This window comes from Chionomys nivalis, chromosome 5, assembly GCF_950005125.1.
Source record: "Chionomys nivalis chromosome 5, mChiNiv1.1, whole genome shotgun sequence".
Classification (NCBI taxonomy): Eukaryota; Metazoa; Chordata; class Mammalia; order Rodentia; family Cricetidae; genus Chionomys; species Chionomys nivalis.
The window spans coordinates 4,637,432-4,663,349 of record NC_080090.1 but is presented as its reverse complement, the minus strand read 5'-3'; the positions used below and the strand labels follow the sequence as shown (position 1 = coordinate 4,663,349).

Here is a 25,918-nt window from a genome sequence, read left to right as displayed (position 1 = left end):
CAAACACACCCACACATGTGAACCCACGCATGCAAACATGCATACACACATGTACCACACATACACATGGAAACAGGAAAAGGCATCACACACGGAACACTACATCCAGCAGTCTACTTTCCCACTCTCCCAACACTTGCTAGCAAACTTCTTTATGTTTGTTCTGAAATGAATGTGTTTTCTTGGCTCCCAAAACTGAGCATCTTTTTTTACATTCGTTAACTTTTTTTGTTTGTTAATGCTTACCTTTTGCCTTTTTTCTACTTTATCTTGACTTGTACCAACTTTTATACTTTTTTTTAAGTGTAGTAAAGGAATGGCAAAATAACAGCCGTGTACATGTGTAGCCCTGGCTGTCCTCGAACTCATAGATCCGCCGACCTCTGCTTCCCGAATGCTGGGATTTTATGCCTGCGCCACCACTGCACGGTTTTAGTTCCGCTACTAGTTACGTTTACGACGCTGGACAAGTTGCTTAACTAAAGTCTCTGACCAAGGAGAGCTAACCGACCGCGGCCCACTACTTCTCTACCCTTGCTTGACCTGGGGGAGGAACAGGAGTGGTGCCGACCTCCAACCCGGAAGGCCCCGCCCCTTCCGCCTCGCGCGCGTGCGCAGTCCCACGCGGCTGAGTTCTCCCGGGGTCCCAGCATTTAGATCCCGGGCGCTGCCGTGCGCCCCGCGCCGAAGCGTCTGCCTGCTCGCCCACCATGCGTTGGGGGCTGTGCCCTCACGGGCCCGGGGCGGCGGCGCTGGCCTCCGCCTGCAGCTTCTGGAGACCGGCCCGCTTTCCCGACCGCCTGGGGTATCGGAGGCTGGTGGTGCGGTCGGTGGCAGGGGCGGATAGCCCTCAGAGCAGCCCGAACAGCGGCAAATACCGCGACACGGTGCTGCTGCCGCAGACCGCCTTCCCCATGAAGCTGCTGGGCCGCCAGCAGCCCGACATGGAGCTGGAGATCCAGCAGGTACCGGGCGCGGCCACCCGGGCAGGGCGGGGTGCTGGGCCAGCTCTGCGGAACTCTCCGGGCTGCTGGGGTTCCCACGCGGGCCCCCTAAGCAGAGCCCAGTGCCAGGCAGTGTGCGTTCCGACTTTGGCACCAAGAGAGTCAGCTTTGCACACTCTCCAGTCATTTATCAGAAAGTAACCAGCGTGTAAATAAAAATTCAGGTCTGGGCTGGAGAGATGGTTCAGCGCCTAAGAGCGCTTGCTGCTCTTGCTGAGGATCTGAGTTCGGTTCCCAGCCCACAAGTCTGGCAGTTCACAACCACCTGTTGACTCCAGCTCCAGGAGAGCCAGTGCCTCTGACCTTCACCGGCATCTGCGCTCAACATGCGTGACACAGAAATAATTAAAAATAAACCTACGTCTTGAAAAAATAATTCAAGTGTTAGCAAAGAAGGGAAGTTAAGTTGAAGCCCACCTCAGTAACATGTTTAGGCCTTTCGCTGGAATTATGCCTCCTTTGCAGGACAAAGTAGTAGTCATTCTCTGAGTCCCTTTTGTAGACTGTGTTATGTCATATATCATAGCGTGTATACACACACACTCATGTACACCTATGTATCTCATATATATATGTATATATATATATATTCTATATCATACTCAATTTTCTCATTGAGACTCACATGTTAGTGTCTATAACATTACAGTCTTTAAAATATCCCTGTTGGCCGGGTGGTGGTGGCACACGCCTTTAATCCCAGCACTCGGGAGGCAGAGGCAGGCGGATCTCTGGGAATTTGAGGCCAGCCTGGTCTACAATAGCTAGTTCCGGGACAGGCACCAAAGCTACAGAGAAACCCTGTCTCGAAAAACAAAAAAAAAACAAACAAAAAAATAAAATAAAATATCCCTGTTAACCAGGAATACTACTTAAGTGAATAGAGTTTGCCTGAATATTCTTTGGATTTAGGGACGTATTGAGGCCAAAGAATAGCAAGGATAAGTTAGCAGTTTTATTTTGGGTGGTGGTAGTGGGGGATGGGGATGGACAGGTCTCAGGGCTGGATTGAGGCAGTGGATGTTGAGAGACTTGCCAAGAATTTAGAGCCCCTCTGTCACCTAAAATCTGAAGTATTATTGGGGGCGGGAAGACTACTGAAAATGTTCAATACCATTTCCTTCCAGAAATCTTTCCAGTTACATTTCTGAGTTGAATGTGGGTTGGAGTGAAATCAATAGTATCCGAGGATCGATAAGACTCCATAGCATGTATTTATGTGATATGTAAACATATATTTTTTTTAAACAGAAATGTGGGTTTTCAGAGCTTTATTCCTGGCAAAGAGAAAGAAAAGTAAAGACAGAATTTTGTCTTCATGATGGACCTCCTTATGCAAATGGTGACCCTCATGTTGGGCATGCCTTAAACAAGGTAATTATAATTCGGTTTATAAAACTTGCCAGTAGGGGCTGGAGAGATGGCTCAGAGGCTAAGAGCACTGGCTGCTCTTCCAGAGGTCCTGAGTTCAATTCCCAGGAACCACATGGTGGCTCACCGCCATCTATAATGAGTGCTCTCTTCCTCTGACCTGCAGGCATACATGCAGACAGAGCACTGTATACATAATAAATAAATAAATCTTTAAAAAAAAAACTTGAAGGGGGGTGTGGTGGCACACGCCTTTAATCCCAGCACTCAGGAGGCAGAGGCAGGCGGATCTCTGTGAGTTCGAGACCAGCCTGGTCTACAAGAGCTAGTTCCAGGACAGGCTCCAAAACCACAGAGAAACCCTGTCTCGAAAAACAAAACAAAACAAAACAAAAAAAAAAACTTGAAAGTAACTATTCTGCAAAAGAGCGTATTCTATTTGTGTGATAATTATGTGAATTGCATTGGCCTATGCAAATAAATGAATTATTAATGAGTTTATTTATTTGTTGTGGTGCTGGAGATGAAACTCAGGGCCTTGTTTGTGCTTAGGTAAGTACTCTACCAGGGAGTTGCATCTCGATGTATTTTGTGTGTTTCCTTTTAGCTTTTTGTTATATTACACTTAAATTTCACTTATTCTTTACTTCCTGTTTAGGTGTCAGGCATTATTCTGTACTCCAGATAGTGGAAAAATTAGTCGTGTCCCTTCCTTACACTCTCCTTGGGAAAATACGTTAGGGTGTAAGGCAGTGGGCAGTGGTACTAGCTATGGGGGAGACAGCAATGGAAAGGAGGAGACATGATAGGGAGAGTCATAGCTGACGCTAATTTTTTAAAAATTCTGTTTTGTTTTATGGGTTTGAGTGCTTGGTCTGTGCACCATTTACATGCCTAATGCCTGCAGAGGCCAGAAAAAACTGCGCAGATGCCCTGGAACTGGAGTTCAAGATGGTTGTGAGCTACTATGTGAGTGTCTGGCTTCCCTGGAAGCCAGTGTTCAGAGCAGCCAGTGCTCGTAGCTGCTGAGCCATCTTTCCAGCCCTGGAGCTATAATTTTAATAAATGGATTTGGGATGGCTCTTTAACAGGAAAGGTTAAATTATGAGAAATACTTAGGAGAGCAAGTGAGCGTCCCGTGTGCTGGTGTGTGCCTGCATTCTGATGCTTGGTAGTTGAGAGAGTAGGGTCATTGAATGTGTGAGTTCAGGACTCGAGTTAAAAACCTGTCTCAAGAACAGCCAAATGGAACAAAACAAAAGACTCAAGTAGGTAAGAATAGCAAACGCTAGGCTTGAGATGTGTGTTTTGGACTCATCCGAAGAATAGTAAGGAAGGTGACATGGGCAGTTCATGAGGGGAGAATGTTAGATATGGCCACAGATGTGGCAGAGTCCAGATTGGACAGTTCATTTAAAGGACTTTCAGCTACTCTTTCTGTGAATACTAGAGAGCCTTTGGCCTTCGGAGTCGGGGGATTGAGTAGATGCACTCAAGATCTGATTTATGGGATAATTTACTATGACTTTGAACATTTATTTGGTCTGATTAATAGGATCATTTTAGGCTGTTGTGTTGGTTCTAGTGTTGAGGTTAAGGAGTCAGGAGACAGATGACAATGATGATGTCATTGACAGTTGAAGCCACAAAAGCAAAAAGGGACCATGTTTGGAGTGTGGTCTGATGGTGGAGCAAGAGTCAAGGACGCTTCAGAGAGCTTTGACTGGAATACTTAGGCCAGTGTTTCTCTAACTTGACAGGGAAGATGGTGGGGGTGGGGTTAGTATTGGGAGGGGAGGAGTTCGGGCAGGTGAAGAAGATGCCTAGAGATCAGAGAAGTAACCCCCAGACTCTGCTGGACAGGTTCCGGCACAGGGTCTGGAGCTGGTTCTTGTTTTGTTTCTGAGGCAGGTGGATGACTTTGTGTAGACTCAGAGAATCATCTGGCCACCTCTGTTTCTTTCTGTGAGAGGAGAAGCTGTGGTCATCATCATGAGTACTTGGGGTCATCGTGGTGACTGCTTTCCAGGGAAAATTGTTCTTGTTACGGCTGATTATCAGTTTATCTTTCTTTTAAAAATTGTTTATTTGTGTGTGTGTGTTTGTGTGTGTGTATGTATGTGTGTGTGTGCGTGCACGCGTATCCATGGTGGAGATCAGAGGGCAGCTACCTCTAGAAGGCTTGTCTAGAGATTGTTGGATTTCTGGTTTTATATTTTACAAACAGAGCATTTAGCTTTACATTTATGCCTTTTGTGGCTTGCCTTGAGTGCTCCTTTACAGTTTAGAAGTGTATTTGAGTTTTTTTGTATGTGTGTCTGTGTATGTGTGTACATGTGTATGTCTCTTAATTTCTAACATACTATTAAAAACAAAAGAGACTTCCATATTTCTTTATTTTTCGTTTGGTGTTGGTAGTGGAGATCAAGGCCAGGGTGCTGCTTGTACGAAGCACTAGACCTTCAAGCTGCACTCCAGAGATTTTCTGTTATTGATCAGACTTTCATTTCTGACAGATGAACTGTATTCATGCTGTATCTTTTCCACTTGTCACTGTTTTAACTATATTCCTTTTTTTTTGGTTTTTCGAGACAGGGTTTCTCTGTGGTTTTGGAGCCTGTCCTGGAACTAGCTCTTGTAGACCAGGCTGGTCTCGAACTCACAGAGATCCGCCTGCCTCTGCCTCCCGAGTGCTGGGATTAAAGGTGTGCGCCACCACCGCCCAGCTCCTTTTTTTTTTTTTTGAGAAAAAAAATCTTTTGAGTAGCTTTAGCTGTCCTCAGACTCATGATCCTTCTCTGCCTCAGAATATTGCCATTACATATGTACACCACTATGCCCAGTAGTTCACAGATTTGATAAGCTCATTGTACTTAAAATTATGCCTACTTGTATTTTAAAATATATTGACTTATTTGCATGTGGGAGGGTACATGTACCACTGTGTACATGGAAGGCAGAGAACAGCTTGAGGGAATTCTTCCCTTTCACCACGGAGCTGGAAAGACAGGAGTCAATGCCGTGTGGTTCAGGAATACAGGATTGGTTCTAAGAATGCAAAACTGCCTCCTTCCTGCCTGCCTGGAGCTCTGTCAGCAGCATGGGGAATCATGGGGATTTGGTCTTGTTCTTCTGGGAGTGTGGGCTCGCCTCCTTTCCCCTGCCTCGTGTACATTTCCTCGGTGACAAAAATGACTTATATTCTCTGTTGCGAACTCTCAACTCATATCAACTAACATAACCGCCCAGCTCCAAAATGATTTTCTAGCCCTTTAACCTGACTTTTGCCTTCTAGTGAGTGGACATAAAGATATAATTTCATTTTCCACTGGAAAATGAGACTTGTCTTCCCTGTTTACTGCTGTCTCCTCAGTACCTGAAACAATTTTTGGCTCAGAGTAAGAATACTGAGATAGGAAAATGAAAGACGCGGTCCTAGTTACTTTTTTTTTTTTTTTTTTTTTTTTGTTTTTCAAGACAGGGTTTCTCTGTGGCTTTGGAGCCTGTCCTGGAACTAGCTCTGTAGACCAGGCTGGTCTCGAACTCACAGAGATCCGCCTGCCTCTGCCTCCCGAGTGCTGGGATTAAAGGCGTGCGCCACCATCGCCCAGCTTCCTAGTTACTTTTTTATTGCCGTGACAAAACGCCATGGCGAGAACAACTGTAAAAGAGAGTTTATTGGGGCTTCCAGTCTCAGAGGGTGAGTCCATGACCATCATGGTGGGGAGGGTGGGACCTCTCTCTCTCTCTCTCTCTCTCTCTCTCTCTCTCTCTCTCTCACACACACACACACACACACACACACACACACACACACACACACTCTCTTATCCGAACTGGGATTGAACCCCAGGACTGTTGCATGCTAGAGAAGTACTCTAGTGCTGAGCTACCTGCCACATCCTTATTTTCTTGTTTTGAGACAAGGTCTCACTCAGTTGTATAGGCTAGCCTTGCTGACACTCTAGCTCAGTCAGGCCATGAACTTGGGGTCCTCCTGCTTTAGCCCGTGGCCTTCGTAGAAGCTGTGATTGGTTACAGAACTGTGCTCTCTGGCCTTGCTGGTAGCACATTTTAAAGACCCTGCCTGCTCGTATTTAAGGTAAGCTAAGAGGGGTGACTTGGGCGCTGATGAGGCCTGCAGTTTAGTGAGGCCCTGGTTAGCACCAAGCATCTACTGGGTGCAGTATCAGTTCTGCAGGAGTCTGTGCTTCTCAGCAAGTGTGAGCAACATGGATTGCATTGTCTGTGTTGGAGCCTGTCCTGGAACTAGCTCTTGTAGACCAGGCTGGCCTCGAACTCACAGAGATCCGCCTGCCTCTGCCTCCCAAGTGCTGGGATTAAAGGTGTGTGCCACCATTGCCTGGCCAGAAGTATTTCTTAAAACGGTAGAATGGTCTGACACCTTTCTCTCAACTTGACAAATAATGAAATCTGGGACATGATGGGTTTTCGTGTGTAATTCTCTTGTTTGATTTTTCCCCTTGATAGTGTTAGTATTGTGAAATTCAAGTCTTTGTTATTTCTGTGTAAATATTGCACATTTATTGGTTATTTTATAGAAATGCTTTAAATCGGACTTTATGCTTTCAAATGGTATTTTTTAAAAAGAGTCAGATTATAAGTGGCGTGTTTTCTGGATGGTGATTGCACTTTCATCCCTGCAGATTTTGAAAGACATTGCCAACCGTTACCATATGATGAGAGGCTCCAAAGTGCATTTTGTGCCTGGCTGGGATTGCCATGGGTTGCCCATTGAGACAAAAGTGTTATCAGAGCTTGGTGTAAATGCTCAGACTCTTCCAGCCATGGAAATTAGAAAGAAAGGTAAGCTCCATTTTCATTCTAAAATGATACTATGATTGCTCAGCCTTCTTATAAAACCAGGGCTCTGCTTGTAGCAGGTCTTCCTTGTCCGACTTTCTGTGGACCACCAGCCAAATAATGATAGTGAGACTTCTTATTAATTATGAAAGCTTTGCCTTTAGCTTAGGCTTGTTCCCAGATAGCTCTTCATCTTGAATTAACCTGTTTCTATTAATATACGGTCTGCCACCTGGCTCTTTACCTCTCCTCCATCTGTATGTCCGGCCTCTTCCATCTCTTGCTAGTATCTGCACACCTAGATTCTAACCCTGAGTCCTCTCTATCCCCGGAAGTCCCACCTATTCTCTCCTGTCTGGTTATTGGCCCTTTGGCACAGCGTAGAAAAAGTTTGTCCACAGCATCTGCCAAAGGAACCTCGCTCTGTTTTGGTTGCAGTGAGACCTATAGGGTACTTACTGCTTTGCATCAGACACAGTGTGGAGTTTTTCTTTTTGAGACAAGGAGACAAGGACCTTTGTGTTTACTCCATTTACCTTACACTCTTACACTCTTAGTGTAAGAGTGTAAGGCCTTAGAATTGATATTCTGAATAATTTTGGGAGTTGATTATGAATGAGTATTATTCTCTGACCATTTCTTAAATTAAGACATAATAAGGGACAAATCTTTACAGGATACAAAAGCATCCCACAGCAACTATTAGTATATATTATAAGTTTTTCGAGACAGGGTTTCTCTGTGGTTTTGGAGCCTGTCCTGGAACTAGCTCTTCTGCTTATTCTTTTATTTATTTATTTTTTTAATTTATTTATTATGTATATAATATTCTGTCTGTGTGTATGTGTGCAGGTCAGAAGAGGGCACCAGACCTCATTACAGATGGTTGTGAGCCACCATGTGGTTGCCGGGAATTGAACTCAGGACCTTTGGAAGAGCAGGCAATGCTCTTAACCACTGAGCCATCTCTCCAGCCCCTGGAACTAGCTCTTGTAGACCAGGCTGGACTTGAACTCACAGAGATTCACCTGCCTCTGCCTCCCAAGTGCTGGGATTAATGGCGTGCGCCACCACCGCCTGGCCATGTTTGGTTGGTTTTTGAGACAGGGTTTCTCTGTGTAACAACCCTGGCTGTCCTGGAACTCAATTTGTAGACTGGGCTGACCTCAAACTCACAGAGATCCACCTGCCTCTATCTCCAGAGTGCTAAAATTAAAGGCATGAGCTACCACTGCCCAGCAAAATTTGAGTTAATTAAACAAAGAATTGTTCTATGCTTTAAATACTTTCAAATAATCTTTCTGCTAAGAATTTTCCTAGGACTGGTATGTAGCTCAGTAGGAAGAGTGCGTGTCTGCCATGCATGAGGCCCTGTGATCAATGACCAGCGCTGCAGGTACTGGCAGTGATAACATATTCCTGTCCTCCCAGCTTTAGAGGGTCAGAAAGTGCTGCAGTGTGAGTCAGAGGCCAGCCTGGGTAAACAAGAGTTCTTCTGTTTAACCGTGCATAAAACCTTCTTTGAGAGAAGCATGTAATAAACCATGTTTAAGAATATAAAAAGTCAGCCTGGTGACTATACTCATAATCCTATCACTTAGTTTGAGGCAGGAGGATTGCTGTGAGTTTGAAGTCACTCTGGGCTAAATAGTGAGTTTAGGCCAGACTGGGTTTCTCACAGGCTTTCTCTTTCTCCTGCCTTGTCTTTTCTAGCTAGATCATTTGCTAAAGCCGCAATTGAAAAGCAGAAATCGGCGTTTGCTCGTTGGGGGGTGATGGCAGATTGGAATAACTGCTACTACACATTTGATGGAAAATATGAAGCCAAGCAGCTGAGAGCATTTTACCAAATGTATGATAAGGTAACGTAGTAATTTTTTCTTTCCCGGTGTACTACGGCACGTGTCACAACAGATTCAGCCTCAGTGTTGTCCTAGTTAGTGTCCTTGCGGTGAGGAAACTTGGTGAGCAAAGGCACCTTGAGGAGGAAAGGGTTTATTTGGCTTACTTGTCTCTGTCACAGTCCATTGAGGGAATCTAAGGCAGGAACTTCGTGGCAGGAACTGAAGCAGAGGCCATGGAGGAGTGCTGCTTACTGTCTGGTTCCCTGAGGCTTGCTCTGCTTTTTTATTATCCACCATAGGACTGCCTGCTCTGGAGTGGTGCTCTCCACAGTGGACTGGGCCCTCTGCGCCAGCTGTTAGTCACGAAAGTGCTTTATAGACTTACCTGCAGGCCACTCTGGAGGAGCCATTTTCTCAATTAATGTTCCCTCTTTCCAGATTTGTGTCAAGTTGACAGAAACCAACCCGCAAAAATATCTGATCTTTGTCTTTTGTAGGGCTTGGTTTATCGATCTTACAAGCCAGTATTTTGGTCTCCCTCATCAAGGTATGTATGTATTCTTCGGTAATTTAAAGGCTGGAACCACTTGTGAATCTTACGCATGTTTATGTGTGGTCCTTTAAAATCTTAGGACTGCGCTGGCTGAAGCAGAACTTGAGTACAATCCTAAGCATGTTAGCCGGTCGATATATGTAAGATTCCCTCTCTTGAAACCTCCTCCTAAGTTGGCGTCTCTTACAGGTAGGTTTCCCCAGAGCTTGAGTTTGTTAATGCTATGGAATTATTATGGCTGCTAACATATTTACAACTTGACTCCCACAGATGGCTCATCCCCTGTTAGCTTTGTAATCTGGACTACCCAGCCATGGACAATTCCTGCCAATCAGGCTGTTTGCTATATGTCAGAAGCAAAGTAGGTAGTTGGTTATATCTTTTTATTTTACCCACAAATAAGATTCATATTAAATTTGTTTCACTCTCATGACCCCTTTAAAATCCAGTGCATTATCATTTAGTTCCTACACTCAAGAATAGATAATGCGTTTGAGGACCTTTCAGTTGTGGGAAAGTGAAGCAAACGTGAAGTCTGGAGTGTCTCGTGAACTGCTCTCCGACCTTGAAGTCGGCTTCTCTAACGTGATCTCATTTAACTGTAGCTGTCTTTCTTCATGGCTGATGTCCTCTAACTTCATCTTTAGGTATGCTCTTGTCAAGTGTTCCACATCTGGGGACGTCTACATATTGGCTGAAGATAAAATATTACCTGTTGCTTCTACCTTGGAAACAACATTTGAAGTTATTTCAACATTTTCAGGTGAGGATTTATAGATGTCCAACTGTCAGTCATTAAAATTTTAGGTTGGTTGGCATTTCGTAGTTCCTTGGATATTCCCCACTGTGAATTGAAGCAGATTGGCATCTATGTTTCTAGGGGAAGATATGAAGAGGTATATGTAGTTTGTATATTTGAGACAGTCTTGCAGACAGAAATTTCTGTCCCACCTGGTCCCTCAACCATTCAGTCCCAAAGAAACACACGAAGACTTATATTAATTGTAAGCTGTTTTGCCTATTTCTCAGGCTTATTATTAACTAGCTCTTACAACTTAAATTAACCCATAATTCTTGTCTATGTTTAGCCACATGGCTTGGTACCTTTTCTCAGTGAGGCGTCCTCATCTTGTTTCCTCTGCATCTGGCTACTGGCTGACTCCATGCCTTTTCTCTTCCAGAATTCTCTTAGTCTTGTCACCCCATCTATACCTGACTGGCTACTGGCCATCAGTGTTTTATTAAGCTAATACAAGTGACAAATCTTTAAAGTGTACAAGAGCATTATCCTACAGAAGAGTCTTACTATGACAAGACTGGCCTTAAACCTAACTCACAGAGATCCACCTACCTCTGTCTCTCGAGTGCTGCGATTAAAGGTGTGGACCACCACACCTGTTGTGAAAGGCAGTACTTCTGTCAGAAGAATTTTTTATGAGTAATAATTTGAGACTTCAATGCAGTGACTGATTTATATAACTGGGGGGGTCTGGGGTATTTAAAATAAATTGCGATCCTTAGAGATGATAATATCTTTTGAGTTTCTTGCTAAAATACAATCTTATAGTAAACATAATTTTAAAAATGGAATGATCACTTAGCTAAAGAATAAAACCCTCTTAAGTTCATCATTTAGGTGTAAGATAATTAGAAGGATGAACACACAACCTATCAGAATGCAAAGGGAGGTGTAAGAGGCAGGCAGGGGCTGGGGTTTTTAAGATATCTGGTCCTTGATGGTGCACTAGGTGAGCTAGAGGACCTAGTCTGTTCCTTTTTCTTGAGGGCTTGCTCAGTAAGCCTGGAGCTTGCTCTGTAAGCCTGGAGCGTGTTCTGTAAGCCTGGAGCGTGTTCTGTAAGCCTGGAGCTTGCTCTGTAAGCCTGGAGCGTGCTCTGTAAGCCTGGAGCGTGCTCTGTAAGCCTGGAGCGTGCTCTGTAAGCCTGGAGCGTGCTCTGTAAGCCTGGAGCGTGCTCTGTAAGCCTGGAACTTGCTCTGTAAGCCTGGAGCTTGCTCTGTAAGCCTGGAGCGTGCTCTGTAAGCCTGGAGCGTGTTCTGTAAGCCTGGAGCATGCTCTGTAAGCCTGGAGCTTGCTCTGTAAGCGCATTACCACTGGGTTATGCCCCAGCTCCTTTTTGCTTTCATTCTGAGACAGGGCCTCCTTAAGTTTTCTTGGACTCCATTTGATTATGTGTTTGCTGTAGTAGAGAACAACAGATAAACTGGAGAATTTGTATTTATTGTGAGGCAGTATGTGTAGCTGCTTATCCCAACAGTGGTGCTCTAAGCGGATACTGTAATCATCTGCATTCTATAGATTCCTGGACATCATACTTCAGAGGGAGGCCAGTTTTGAGTGCATCCAGTCTTGTGCTCTGTTTCATCCTGTTAGAGACCTAAGTAGCTTAGAGGCAGAGCACTTGCCTAACATGTTTCATCCCCAGAACAAGGAAATAAAGATGCTAGCTGAGTCTAGCGGTGCACATCTATTATCCTAGCAACTGAGAGGTGGGAGCAAGAGGAGTAGGTTAAGGTCGTTCCCAGCCACATGGTGAGTCTGAGATCAGCCTGGGCTCTGAGATCCTGCCTGACAGAGAAAAAAATATGTGATGAGGCTTGATCCCAGGACATCGTACACGGAAAGAATGCTCTGCCACTCAGCTGTAGCCTAGCCCTGCATGTAAAACTCTTCTTTGTGCTTTTCTTGACCTGCAGGTGTGGATCTGGAAGGCGGTACTTGTAGTCACCCTTTAGTTCCCAATAAAGAGTCTCCTCTTTTACCTGCCACTCATGTGACTATGGCAAAAGGAACAGGATTGGTTCACACTGCCCCAGCTCATGGTATGGAAGATTACAGCGTAGCGTCTCAGCACAACCTCCCTATGGTACTGTTTCTCTTTTTAATTATTCACCTTGCACAATGAAAATGATTACTCCTAACATCTTTGTTTCTTGGTCATAACAGTTGTTGTCATCAAAGCTAAATTTTGAAATGATTACATTTGTGCAACATCCTAAAACATTATTAATCCATACTAATTGAGAAAGTTTCCAGAATTATCGCAAAATCAGAACAGAATTAGACCTGAAGAACATGCATTATTACACAAGCCACTTTTAAAATATACACCGACCGTCCTTAATTGTGCATCACTTTATTGTACTTCAGAGATGTACAGTTTTTCCTAATTGAGAGTTTGGGGCAAACCTGTGTTAATTAAATCCAGCACACTTTTTAAAAACTTATTCTTATTTATTTTATGTGTGTAGTTTTGTTTTTTTTGTTTTTGCCTGCATGTATGTCTGTGTGCCGTGTGTTTGCCTTGTACCCATGGAGGCCAGAAGAGGGCACTGGAATCCCTGGAAGTGGCGTTATAGATGGTTGTGAGCCACCAGATGGTCCAGCACCATTTTCCATCAGCTCAGATGACCCTTAACAGTTTTTAGTCAAAAAGTATTTTGTAATTGAGGTAGGTACATTTTTCAAAACACACTGCTTGTGCACATTTAGTCACCTATAGTGTAGCCTAGGCCTGGTTCTTATTTGTACTCGGAAGCTGAATAGTTGATGCATTGGCTCTGCTTGCCTGTTGCTTTCCTGCGGTTCACATCTTCCCACAGTTGTCTTGAACCAAACCAGGATACCTGTTTGGTGCTGAGTCACATCGACACATTGTTCCCATGCCCTGAACAATGGCAAGTAGATTTCATTAAGCACTTGGAGGGAATGGCTACGCTTTGCCCTTTCTGAACTCCTATGCTTGTTTTACACACTTTAGTTAGCAACTTTTCCATTTAGTTAAGAAGGGTGCAGGCGAAGAACGATTCTTGGCCAGTGACCTGTAAATGAGAGAGCGGTTAAAAGTGTTTTTAGCATACTTGTGCTTTAGCAATACATTTGGTCGTTTAATTATATAAAATTAAGGAATCTCTATTGACTGAGGAAGAAATACTCAGGTTTTTAAGTAGAGAAAAGGTGGACTCTGTATTGAGGTGCTTTGACTATTGTTTTACCATGGATCGCCATAAGGTAAAGTGTCTCGGTGCATTAACTCTGTCAAGTGGTTTGTTGCAGGACTGTTTAGTGGATGAAAGTGGAGTGTTCACTGATGCTGCAGGCCCTGAACTCGAGAACAAGGCTGTACTTGAAGAGGGGACAGATACGGGTAGGTGTCATCTGCTGGTAGCCCAGGATGTTTCTGTTAGGGACCAACAGCAGGACCCCTCCCCTGTTCAGTCAGTGCCCACGCTTCTAGTAATAACGAACCTTTTGGTTAGCCATATGGTTGAAAAGGACCTACTGTTTTCTGTTTCAGTTCTGTTCTAGTTTCTGCAGATATAATTTCTGCAGATATAGCCAGTCACTGAAGTCATGGTTTTTGGTGGGGAGGTGTTACAGAGATCATTGGCATATTGCTTCTGTGAAGGGGTAGAAATCAAAGTTGGGGTGGGTGTTGCATGTGAGTCAGACATTTCCCTACTCTTTCTGGAAGCTTCTTCACAAACAGCTGATGAGCTGGAGGCCTTCCGTCCTTAGGGATTTAGGAGGGAGCGGTTTGATTCAAAGTCTATGTCCCTTCCACACCGGGACAGGCCCTTTTCTTTGGTGTCTCTTTCCCTTCCACATCAGGAAAGAGCCACTTTCATTGGCGCCTCTATCCAGGTCCAGTTCCTCCCAAAAGCCTCAGGGTCTGTGAACTTTTTCGGAATACTTTTAAGTTCTGTCTAATGGGAACTTGTTTTAAGTTATAAAGATGCTTCAGACTGCAAAGAATTTGTTGAAAGAAGAGAAAGTGGTGCACAGCTATCCCTGTGACTGGAGAACTAAGAAGCCCGTGGTGATTCGGGCCAGCAAGCAGTGGTTTATAAACATTACAGATATCAAGGCTACAGCCAAGGTAGGAAAGGTCTACAAGGGTTGGGCTGATTATTCCCACAGTAAAAGTAGTAGGTGTGGTGTGCGTGAGGTGTGTGTTGGGTTGGGATGGGGGCTGCATAAGAGGATTTATGATTTATTGATTGTGATTTATGGCTTGTTTTCCTAAAATTATATACTTTTAGGCATGAAAAGATCCCATACTTGATTCTTTTGTTCTACATGTGTAAAAATAAGGTTTAAAGAGCGTAAGTGACTCATCTGGTCACTTTGTGTCTAATGTCTTAAGAATTGCGTGACTTCCTAGGACCTCAGTTTGATGACTCTTCAACCAGTTCAGGCAGTAACGCCTGCCAAAGCGAGCCAGTCGGTTTCCATGGCCAATGTCTGCCACTCTCCCTCATGATACATATTTTGTGAAATTTTTGTATCCTCTGTTGCCTTAAAATTAAGACTGCTTAAAAGAAGGAAAAAAACAAAATTTCAGTTCATTTAAAAATTTGTTTTGAGGTAGAGAGATGGCTCAGTGATTTAAAGCACTTGCTGCCCTTGTAGAGAGCCTGGGTGTGGTTCCCAGCACCCGCTTCAGTCTTCACAGCTGCCCGTCACCCTAAGGCATATGCACTAATGCACACACGCACACAAGTTCTGTTAAATGTTGCTGTAAATTAACTAATTTTATAATTGGTGTTGCAAATATCTAGCAGGTTTTCAAGCTCTTTGATTTAATTCACTTGTCTGTGTCTATGTTTTCACACGCATCGATGCAGGTTTATTAGCCAGGGTGAACGCACAGGTACTGTGCCTGGCAGCTGAAGTACCTGATGGAACTGGCCAGTCCATCCATCGGCTTGGTAGTTAGGGTCCTTGGCAGAGCTGCCGCAGAGGTTTATACTTCCTATCGTTGTGTAAAGTGGGCATGTGACATGTAGTGCTTTTATTTTTCATTCCCATAAAGGATAAGTCGATTTTTGTTGTTGTTATTTGCTTATTTGCATGATTTTTGGGGGGGACCTTATTATATACCTCTTGCTGGCAGGAACTCACTGTGTAGGCCAGGCTAGCCTTGAAATTGTGGCAGGCATCCTGTCTTAGCTTTCTAAGTGTGGAGATTGTAGCCATATGTTTATCCATATGTCCATCTGCCTGCTCCTGACAGTGGTAAAATCTGTTTTTGTGGCCACACTTTGAAGTCTTTGCTTTTCTGTTTTTGGCCTGTGGTGGGAGTGGGAGGGATGTGAATGACTACACACATTCAGAATGAAGAACCGTATTAGGAAAAGTCAGGACAGTTCTGCTTCTCCCACTTAACCCGACGATGAATGAATTGCAGGAGTTGTTAAAAGCAGTGAAGTTTATTCCCGGAGCGGCGTTGAATAGCATGATTGACATGCTGGACAAGCGGCCATACTGGTGTATATCACGGCAACGAGCTTGGGGGGTTCCAATTCCTGTGTTTCATCATAAGACAAAAGATGAATATTTGATCAACAGGTAATCCTTTTTTGTTGTTTATTGCTTAAAGTGAGTTAACATTTTCTTGAACAAGTAGTGTGGACCATTAGAATTCCTTGTTAGTTAGCCAGACAGTGGTGGCACATGCCTTTAATCCCAGCACTTGGGAGGCAGAGGCAGGTGGATTTTTGTTGAGTTCGAGGCCAGCCTGGTCTAAAGAGCTAGTTCTGGGACAGGCACCAAAGCTACACAGAAAAACCCTGTCTCGAAAAAGAAAACCAAGAATTTCTTGTTAGTGTTCTTACGTCACTGGTTCTGAGATGGCTTTTGACTATAAAGTCCAGGCTGCCCTTAAACGCCCGGGTCCAAGTAACTGTGCTTCTTTGGCCTTCTAAACAGCTGGATTACAGGTATCAGCCACCAGCTTCATTTTATCTCTTTCTGTCTCGCCAGATGCAGTCTCGAACTCAGCCGTTGTCCTGCCTCACCCTCCCTGTGCTGGGACTGTGGCATGTTCCAGCTCTCCTGGAAGGTCGTAGCATTGCTAGACTGAGGGATCCTGTAGTCAGGAAGACTGGGATGGGGTTATAAATTAAGGCCAGGAGTCGAAAGTCTGCAGAGAGAGAGAACTAGGCGGTCAGTAGGCTAATGTAGTCCCTATTTTAATGAACTGATGAAGTAATTATTACGCTGTCCTTGCTCTCAGCAGTTGATTGTTGCTGTTCTGTTGTGCGCCTTCCCCCGGGCCCCATGTGTGTGAGTGTGAATGTGTGCTGGGATTCGGTCTGCGCCTCCATGCCCAGCTACTTGCTGCTGTTTTAACAGAGGTAGAAAGAGGAATGTTAATCATTTCTATTAGGAATTTATTTTAGGTTTTTATTTTCTTCGAATGCTTTGGCTTAATTTTAATTTAGTTAGTGAGATTTTACTAAATTGTGCTATAGCATCAGTGACATTGGCTAAATGTTTCATTAGTTGGGGATCTAGTGAGGAGTTTGAGGGACAGAGGTAACAGTGATGGGGTGTTTGAGAGACTGTAGGCACAGGCTGGGCAGCCCTTCCCTGGGGTTCTGCTTTTCATAGATGGTCTGCTTTTCATGGGTACTATGATTGTGTGTCCTTAACACTGCCTTACTGAATGCACCTGTTTTAGAAGTTTGAAAATATGGTTGTTTAAGTTGCTTTTTAAAAAGTCATATATGATCATATAAGGGGTAGGCTTGTTGCCATTTCTAATAATTTTGTGGTGGGAATTTTTGTATCAAGGTCCTGCATGGGCTCCATAACTGAGCTAGACTCTAAGCCCTGGCAGTTTGCTTTTCCTTTTTATGATAGTGTAGCTATCTTTGTGTGCATGTTCTTTTTCACTTTGATCCCATACCCTGTGGAACTAGGTTCAAAGAGAACAGGAGCTGTCTTGGACACTGTAGGAGTATTTGTTCACCACCCTCATTCACAGAGGAGGTGGCACTTCAGCTGACCATTGGAAGAATGCTCTGCAGGCATCCAGGGAGGGCAGCCCACAGGACACGCGTACAGAAACCACACCTGCTCCAGGGTTGGGAGAGGGCTAGGAAGGCAGTCCCTCTCTAAGGACTGGCTGGGACAGACTGTAAGGAGTCTTGAATAACATATTAAGGAAATGCCTAAGTGGGCAGAAATATTTCAGGATAAGCAACTAAAGGCTAGATTGCAAGACTGATTATTGTTTAAAGGTTAGAGTTAACTTGACTCTGATCAAGTATCAAGTATTGTTGCTGTGTGGTTCTTATAGAACTTAAAGTTTGGTCAGTTCTATTCCACTGTCTTAATACATCTGTTGAGAATGAAAGTGATAATAGTCGAGATAAATTCACACAAGTAAACTTAAAAGCCACCGTTGTTTCTCAGTCTTTCGTTAGTAGAATGCAAGATTTAGGGCATTGTTGTGACGTGATTAAGGTGGATTGAATATATATTATTAAAATGAAAAAGTAGAACAAGTTTTGCTTGTTTTGGGTGAAAGGGACTGGTTGAACCTAGGCCCTCTCAGATGTTAAACATACACTCTACCACTGAGCTGTGTCACCAGTAAACTGGTGGAGCTGACTATTGTTTTCAAAGTAAAACTGTAGCTAGGTTGAACAGTAAGTTAAATGAAATAGACACACAGATTCACGTCCACACTGGCATTGTCTCCATTTTATTTTGTCAGCAACGTTTTCCTACTATGTTACAGACTCTCCCGTGATCTGAGGCTGAACTGTCTGAAGGTGTCAGTTGATTGCTGGTTTGTAAGTAGTGGAGACATACAGAATATTGGCCTACAGAATGACAGACACACTCAGCCACACTGTCTGTCAGTTCATAGGTCATTTTCCTGTACACCAGCTCACGATGAAAACTTTCACTGTCTTCCATGGCGGGGTCCTTCTGGTGACATATAGCACTTGAATTTTAAAATATTTATATTCTTGTAATTTGTTAAAAAATAGAAGGAAGGCTATCATTTTTCTTTTTTAATCAAATAAATTCAAGTACCCAGAAATTTCTATCTTCCTTTTTCCACATTTGTCGCGAGCTGGTAGCCATCAAAAGTAACAGCATCTCCACTGGAAATCTGTACACAGTCCACATGGAGTTGCTGTTACATGTGATAACTCCATCATGTTTGTCAGAGGATTCCTTTTGTTTTAAAACATGTAATTAGTGTGTATGGTTTTGAGGACTGAACCTGGAGTTTGGTGTATGCCAGGCAAGCATTCTACAGTAGACTGTGGAGCTGCACCCCAAGTCCTCTGCCTCCCCCTGATAGGAGACAAGATCGAGCCTCACCTTGTAGTCCTGCTTCAGCTTCCTGAGAACTGGGACCCGGGGTGAGTGGTGCCACGCCTGGATCTCCTGCGCCTTTGACAAGCATCTTCACGTTACGTCTAAACATGCTTGTTTTGCAAAAGAAAACCTAGGTTTATTCGTGTTCTAAATAAGCTTAAAGACTGGCGGGCTTCAGACTCTGAACTTGAAAGCTGACATTTTGATTTCATTTATAGTTTTTATTTGCTTCTTTTTCTCAAGAGTAGTTCTGCTTTTGATATTTCAAAAGTAGAAAAGTTGTGGAAATCTATTCCCTGGTTAATAAAAACAAGTAGTTTTTACCCTGAAATGGACAAAATTTAGAAACATTGACGACCTAGAGAAGACAAGAAGCTGTTGATGCAGTTTCTTCCCTTATTTCAGGTGTGTGTTGTCGCCCAACACTGTTGACTTAGGCAACTTGGAACCGACTTCTGGAAACCTGTAGACTTTGTGTTTGTTAAGTAGAAAGCATCCTAAATCACCTCCGGCTGCCTCTGCGGCTGAGGGCAGCACTGAACGGAACACAGGCTCTTCCTTCTGCAGCCCCATCTGCTCTCAGTCACGCTTAGTAAACAGGCGATAACACTCAGCCTCTTACCTCTTCAGGAGCTCCCAGGGGTCTTGTCCTGCTTGTCCTTTTCTTAAAGAGAGAACACAAGAATGAGATGGCAGCATTGGCTCCTCTTACCTGGAAACCCTCGGTGCTGCCTCCTTCCTGGCTAAATATGCCCCAGGCCACTGAGAGCAGAGCTCGGTGATTGGCTGCTCTGGGAGCTACTCATACTGCCTGGGTTTTCCCTGATGGAAAACTGAAGCAGGAACATGAAATGTGTCAGATAAGACCTTTGAGTCAAGTACAAAGTTTTATTATGGTCTGACTTATTGCTCTGTGAAATACAGCATTAAAATGAAACATAGATTACATGGTGATAAGTGGCTTCACCCACTTTTATCAACAGTAATTTATACTGCTCTTTAGGTCATAAGTCAACTGTGTGTTCAAGTATAGTAAAATAAAGAGAATTCTTGAATTTGCAAGAAAAAATTTAGATCCCACCCCAAAGAACATAATAATATTACAGGGAAATTCTTAAGAAATTCTTTTAAAATATTTGAAAGCATGATCTCATTTTAAGTCATCATGCTCTCATTAGTTATAAAAATTCCACTTCTAAATATTTATTAAAGAAGACTAATGAATTCTGTACAAAGATATGCATGTAAGATGTCCAGCTTAGCTGTTCATCAAGAAATGTAATGACATAACAAAAGAAGACAGGGCTGGGTTATAGCTCAGTGTTAAAGCCCTTGCCTAGAACTCATGAGGCCAAAGGTTCAAATCCCAGCATCACACACATGCACACAGATGAAATTTAAGTCGCTAATGGAGGAGTAGTGATCACAAAGACATTTAAGGTGGTAGCTTTGCTCTTAGTGGTTGCCCAGGTCCCACTTAGTGCAGATCCAGTGACCAGACCTGTCCAGTATGTGACTGCTTCTAGGTAGGGTAGGGTTTTTGGTGGGAAGTAAATACACTACTACTGAACTGCATTCCCATGCCTGGGTTTCCTGAGACATGGACTGTGTAACTCAGCCCTGCACAGGCTTGGGACCCTCCAGTTTACTGTAGGACTGTGTAACTCAGCCCTGCACAGGCTTGGGACCCTCCAGTTTATTGCCTGAGTGTTGAGTTGCTGGTCCGTGAAAAGTGTGGATGGCAAGAGGAAGTTTCTGTGTGCGACAGCAGCGCTGTGCACTTGAACTTTGATGTGTTCAGGTGGAAGGCTTTTGTTAGTGTACTTTTTAAAAATTAAATTTGTTCTAAAATTCAATTAACTTTTTAACTGACAAAATTATATACAATTGGTACATACAACTTGATCTCTCAAAAAACATATGTATATTGTATTAATATATACATGTTTGGTTTCCGTTATTCTCTAATTCTAGAGTTGATTTTTTTCGTTTTAAAAATATAAGTTATTTGTCCAGAATCTCAGGACAGACCTGAATATAGAGCAGGAGGCTTAGCAAGGGGCAGTGAGTACTTTTCAGCATGTGGTGTGAAGTGGGGGCACACCTGCTCCAGGGAAGCTGTGTGAAGTGAAGTGGGGCCACACTGCTCTAGGGAAGCCCGCCTTCTCAGCCGTCACCGTGTGTGAAGTGGGGGCACACCCGCTCCAGAGAAGCCCGCCTCCTGAGCTGTCACCGTGTGTGAAGTGGGGACACACCCGCTCCAGAGAAGCCCGCCTCCTGAGCCGTCACTGTGTGTGAAGTGGGGGCACACCCACTCAGGGAAGCCCGCCATCTCAGCTGTCACAGCGCCTCTTGGGTGCATTGAGAACAGTTCTCTTTGCTTCAGGTTCCTAAGAACCTGGGATAAAGAACAAACTGGACTGTTTTCTTGGTATTCTATAGATTAATTTTGCAATTTTGGGAGAAGTGTGTCTGTGTGTATGTGTCTCTGTGTGCATGCATGTATTTGTGGTCCCAGGCCATGCTCATGCTAGGTCAGTGTTCTCTTAACTGATCTACACACCTACCTTGACTGAGTTGTTTGCTACTCCCTGGTCAGTCCTGGGAACTCATGTTGACCTTGAACTCGACCATCCTGTTGGTCCTCCAGAGGTGCTGAGGTGACAGGTGCCCACCACTGGGCCCTCTGGAGGCTAGAGTTTTACAAAGCACTGAATATCATTTCTCATTTATCAAAATTACATTTGTAGTTGTGCTATTTGTGAAAATATTACAGAAGTAAAAGGAGACTAACTCAGCGAGCACCCTCGCTATGTGTAAAATGCAAGAGTGCTTAGCGTTTAGGTGAGGCCAGCCTGATGTATATGGCGACACTGCAATACAGAGAGGAGATGGGGGCGCACTGGAAAAACTGAATAAGCAAGATTGTATTTCTTCTTCTGTTGAAACATGGTGACATATGTAAGTGAATTACTAATATTTTTATAAGAAAATGTTTCAGTTAAAGGAACATTAGGTGCCTAAGGTATTTGAAGTTAGGGTTTTATAGTTGACTTATCAAGATACAGATAGCAAATTTAACATTCTCCTTTGATTTATAGACTCAGCAAAGAACTTTAGTGTAGCTAAATAAACACTTAAACAATAATTTTGAAGCATTATTGAGTTTTCTGATATTTAAGAAAAAGAAAAATAGTTTATTGAATTTGAATTTGTTGTTAGGAAGTGGATGTGAAATACATCATGTAACATTACTTGCTTTCCTTTAGTAAGACTTTTTTTTAAGTAAAAAAAGATCACAAGCCGGGCGATGGTGGCGCACGCCTTTAATCCCAGCACTCGGGAGGCCGAGACAGGCGGATCTCTGTGAGTTCGAGACCAGCCTGGTCTACGGAGCTAGTTCCAGGACAGGCTCCAAAGCCACAGAGAAACCCTGTCTCAAAAAACCAAAAAAAAAAAAAAAAAAAAAAAAGGTCACAATCTTTGTTTTACGGCTTTTCATAGAAACTGAAGCTCAGAAAGCAATATTTTACTCTTACTATTTGCCAACAAGGCAGATAGAACGTGGTCTTTGGACTCTGCTTGCTCTGTAAATACACTAATCTCCTGCGACTCCCTCCTTCCAAACTGCCTTCAGCCTCGGTGCACAGCCTCCTCTGCCTGGGCACTCAGAGCCCAGAGAACGGGGTGTGAGTTCAGCCAGGGGTTTGTGGGACAGAGGTGGGACAGAGGCCTGATTAGACGACGTCCTTTCCAGGCCCAGTTCCAACTGTGTCAGTTATTTAGACTCAGGGTTTATGAAATGCAGACACAGCAGTCAGTTGAGCACACTCTGGAAAGAGAATCCATGGCGTCCCTTTGGTATTAGTCTCGCCTGATTGTTAAGTTAGTATGAAATCTGAGCAGTTTACTTTCACTTCTATATTGGTTTTTATCTGTTTATTCCAAACATTTAAAAGTTATCATTGTTTGCCTAAACTTGGCAATCTGATGGTAACAAAAAGGGCAAATGACACTCATGTCTTGACTTTTTCTTTTCTAAGGGAAATGCATAGCTGGTGTGAGCAGCATTCCCACTCTGATTATGTGTATATTTGAATGCACTCTGCTAGTATTCTGTTTCATTTTTGGGGCATCAAGTTTATTCATATTTTTCTGTTACTGAGTGGTCATATTTTCTTAACTGATAAAGTGTTCTGTGCAAACTATATAAAAGACTAATATGTAACTAAGTATTACTGTCTTATAACTAGTTATTTATTGCATAAAGTTTTTATGGTGTCATATGGAAAGCTTATCTTTACTGTTAAAGTCCATCTAAAGTGAATGCCCTAGCAATCTGGATTTGTGCCAATTTTAGGTTTTTATATTCATATTATAAGTAAATTCTTAGACATTTTGGTAGCATCGTACTTTCAGTCTTTTATAAAATACCACCTTAACTACCTTTGGTTTTTTGCGGTAGTCTCACTCTGTAGATCAGACTGGCCTTGACCTCTCTGCCGCCTCAGTGCTGGAATTACAGCTGTGAGCCACTATGCCTGGCTCCTTTCTCCCTTTTTAAGATTTATTTTGTTTTATGTGTGTGGGTGTTTTGTCTGCATACATATATGTGTACCACACGTGTTCCCAGGGTGCACAGAGGCCAGAGAGGTCATTGGATCCCTAAGACTGGAGGTACAGTTGTTGTGAAGGGCCTCGTGCCTAGGAACTGAGCCTGGGTCCTCTTCGAGAGCAGTAAGTGCGCTTAACCACTGGCCCGTCGTCAGTTCCCACCACCATCTTTTGTGAGGTGTCTCAGATTTCAGGCTAAAGAGCGTGTTAGTTTATATTCCCTCCTTGATCTTCTTCCTTTGCAGTGTTGGCACACGGCCTGATTAGTCTGTGACTCAGCAGAGCCTGGGCTTTTTGCTCTGCACGGTTAATAATGTGCTGTGCGGATTCCAAACTCAGCGCTTCTCCTCCCTGCTCACTATCCTGTCCAGTCTCAGAACTGCGGTGGGCCCAATGCAGTCAGTTGTACTAGTGGAGTGTGGCAGAGGGGGCTGTTTCAGAGGTGGGGTTTACTGTGTGTATTTCAATCTTTAAATAATACCTTGGCAGCTGAAGTAGCTCTGTGTTCAGAGTGCTTACTGCTCTCCAGTGGATCAGAATGTGGTTCTCAGGACCCACATCCGGCAGCTTCCGATGGTCTGTACCTCCAGCTCATGGGGTTCCAGTGCCTGCTGGTCTCCAAGAGCAGCTGCACAAACGTAGTAGACAAACATACACAAACACACGAGAACATAAATAATTTTTTTTTTTTTAGGTTTTTGTTTTGTTTTGTTTTGTTTTTTTGAGGCAGGGTTTCTCTGTGTAGCCTTGGCTGTCCTGAAACTCACTCTGTAGACCAGGCTGGCCTCAAACTCACAGAAATCTGCCTGCCTCTGCCTCCTGGGTGCTGAGATTAAAGGTGTGCGCCACCACCACCTGGCCAGTCTTAATTCTTATGTAATATTAAATGTATGTTAAAATGACCAGTGCTGCCATAGGCATTTCATTTATTAGGTCAATATTGAGTCTCTTAGTGATGTGCTGTTGTTAGTGTTTTACAAACGAGAACACTGACGTCAGAGAGGCCCAGTGCTTTGCCCAGTGTCCTCTGGTGAGTTAGTGATTAAGTCACCACTCGCCACACCCAAAGCTGTGGGATCCACACTGCTGCCTGGAGCCAGGACGGGACCGTGAGCTCCAGGCCTGCCTCAGCTACATAGGCTGGATTGTCGCTCAGTGCTGGAGCATGTGGGGGCCCTGAGTTTGATCCCTAGCACCACAGTAAAAACGATCTCATTGCACTGGGGAAATCCTGTCTGTTTTGTCACCCGCTGTAGCATCTCTAGCTTCTGGCATCTTAAGACAACTGGAGCTGCTTCGTTGTGTCTGAGCAAATCGGTCGGGTTGTTTCTCAGTTCTTGGCCACATGAGCAAGGGAGTCCAACTCTGAGCCTCCCTGTGTGCTTTCAGTGTCTGAGTGGAGTGTGGGCTTCCTCGTGCATCGCAGGCGGAGGACCCCTCGAAGGTTTCTGAGCGGGAATTCCGTGTGACAGCAGTGGTAGGAAAGCTGCTCTGTGAGCGCGGGCATCGCATCGCTAGTGCTGAGGCAGTCAGGCCAGACTGAGCCGAGTGATGCTGACTTGATGCGCTGGCTTGATTTGACAGAAAATGAGGACAGAGGTTCCTGAGTAGGAAGTAGATGGACTGAAATAGCGAGGCGAGGAGACGTTTGTATGTATGGGAGGCGAGGGATGTATGTGATCAAGATGGTTTTATTTGTACTGTGCAAGCAGTTAAGATTCTGTTAAAATTAGAGGACCAGTAAGCGGCAAACGGTTGTCACCTATCACGATGATACATTGCTGGTCCCGCCTCTCTCCCCAATAGCCAAACCATCGCGCATCTTACGGAGCTAGTAGAGCAGCAAGGCAGCGATGTCTGGTGGACCCTGCCCCCCGAGCAGCTTCTCCCCGAGGAGGTCGTTGCTCAGGTAAACTGCCCTTGGTGAAAATCTGAGCAGCTCTTGGAGCTAAAAGGGATTTTGAGCAATTGCACTGGGAAACGTATGAGTTTCCTTTCCAGAATTAAAGACAGAGGCAGTTTAGAAGTGAGCGTTGTTACTCGCAGCCAAACCATAGTTTGTTAGACAACAGTGGAAGGTGGGGTGCTTGTAACCTCATGGGGCCCCAGTTATCCAGGTTGGGTGACTAAGCAGACAGTACCACGAGAGAGCTGGCACAGCAGGGCTGCGTGAGCTCTGGCGCAGCACGTCCTGAGGGTGTCTTCTGCCGGAGCACACTGGGATAACTACACCAGTAGTGATGTCACCATGTGGCCGTTCGCTTTTCATGCTGCAGCAGGGTTGTATTAACTGTGAAGTGCATTTTAATGTTTATTTTAAGAATGTGAATTTAGTGGCTGTATTTTACTTTCTTAAAACGTGAAGCATTTTCTGTGAAGGTGTGACCTCTGTAGGTCAAGTCTCTACTGCTGTCTCCATAGGCTGGTGGTCCTGATGCTTTGGAATACGTGCCGGGGCAGGACATTTTGGACATCTGGTTTGACAGTGGAACTTCCTGGTCTTGTGTTCTTCCAGGTAATTTTTTATTATTTTTCCTTATGTGTATATGCGTGTGACACATGTGCATT

General features: G+C 44.0%; 1 protein-coding gene across 1 annotated transcript in view; it reads left to right on the top strand.

The window, feature by feature from the left end:
- The first annotated feature begins 623 nt into the window (after nucleotides 1-623).
- Nucleotides 624-25,918, top strand: part of Iars2 (isoleucyl-tRNA synthetase 2, mitochondrial) — a 43,791-nt gene continuing 18,496 nt past the window's right edge. Inside the window, exons 1-14 of the mRNA XM_057770365.1 lie at nucleotides 624-965; nucleotides 2,256-2,378; nucleotides 7,043-7,202; nucleotides 8,913-9,061; nucleotides 9,541-9,590; nucleotides 9,676-9,785; nucleotides 9,867-9,957; nucleotides 10,244-10,359; nucleotides 12,310-12,479; nucleotides 13,670-13,760; nucleotides 14,341-14,492; nucleotides 15,804-15,964; nucleotides 25,157-25,259; nucleotides 25,772-25,865. Coding sequence (XP_057626348.1) covers nucleotides 711-965; nucleotides 2,256-2,378; nucleotides 7,043-7,202; nucleotides 8,913-9,061; nucleotides 9,541-9,590; nucleotides 9,676-9,785; nucleotides 9,867-9,957; nucleotides 10,244-10,359; nucleotides 12,310-12,479; nucleotides 13,670-13,760; nucleotides 14,341-14,492; nucleotides 15,804-15,964; nucleotides 25,157-25,259; nucleotides 25,772-25,865 — 1,825 coding nt within the window. The 5' untranslated portion in view covers nucleotides 624-710. The remainder of the gene's footprint in view (nucleotides 966-2,255; nucleotides 2,379-7,042; nucleotides 7,203-8,912; nucleotides 9,062-9,540; nucleotides 9,591-9,675; nucleotides 9,786-9,866; nucleotides 9,958-10,243; nucleotides 10,360-12,309; nucleotides 12,480-13,669; nucleotides 13,761-14,340; nucleotides 14,493-15,803; nucleotides 15,965-25,156; nucleotides 25,260-25,771; nucleotides 25,866-25,918) is intronic.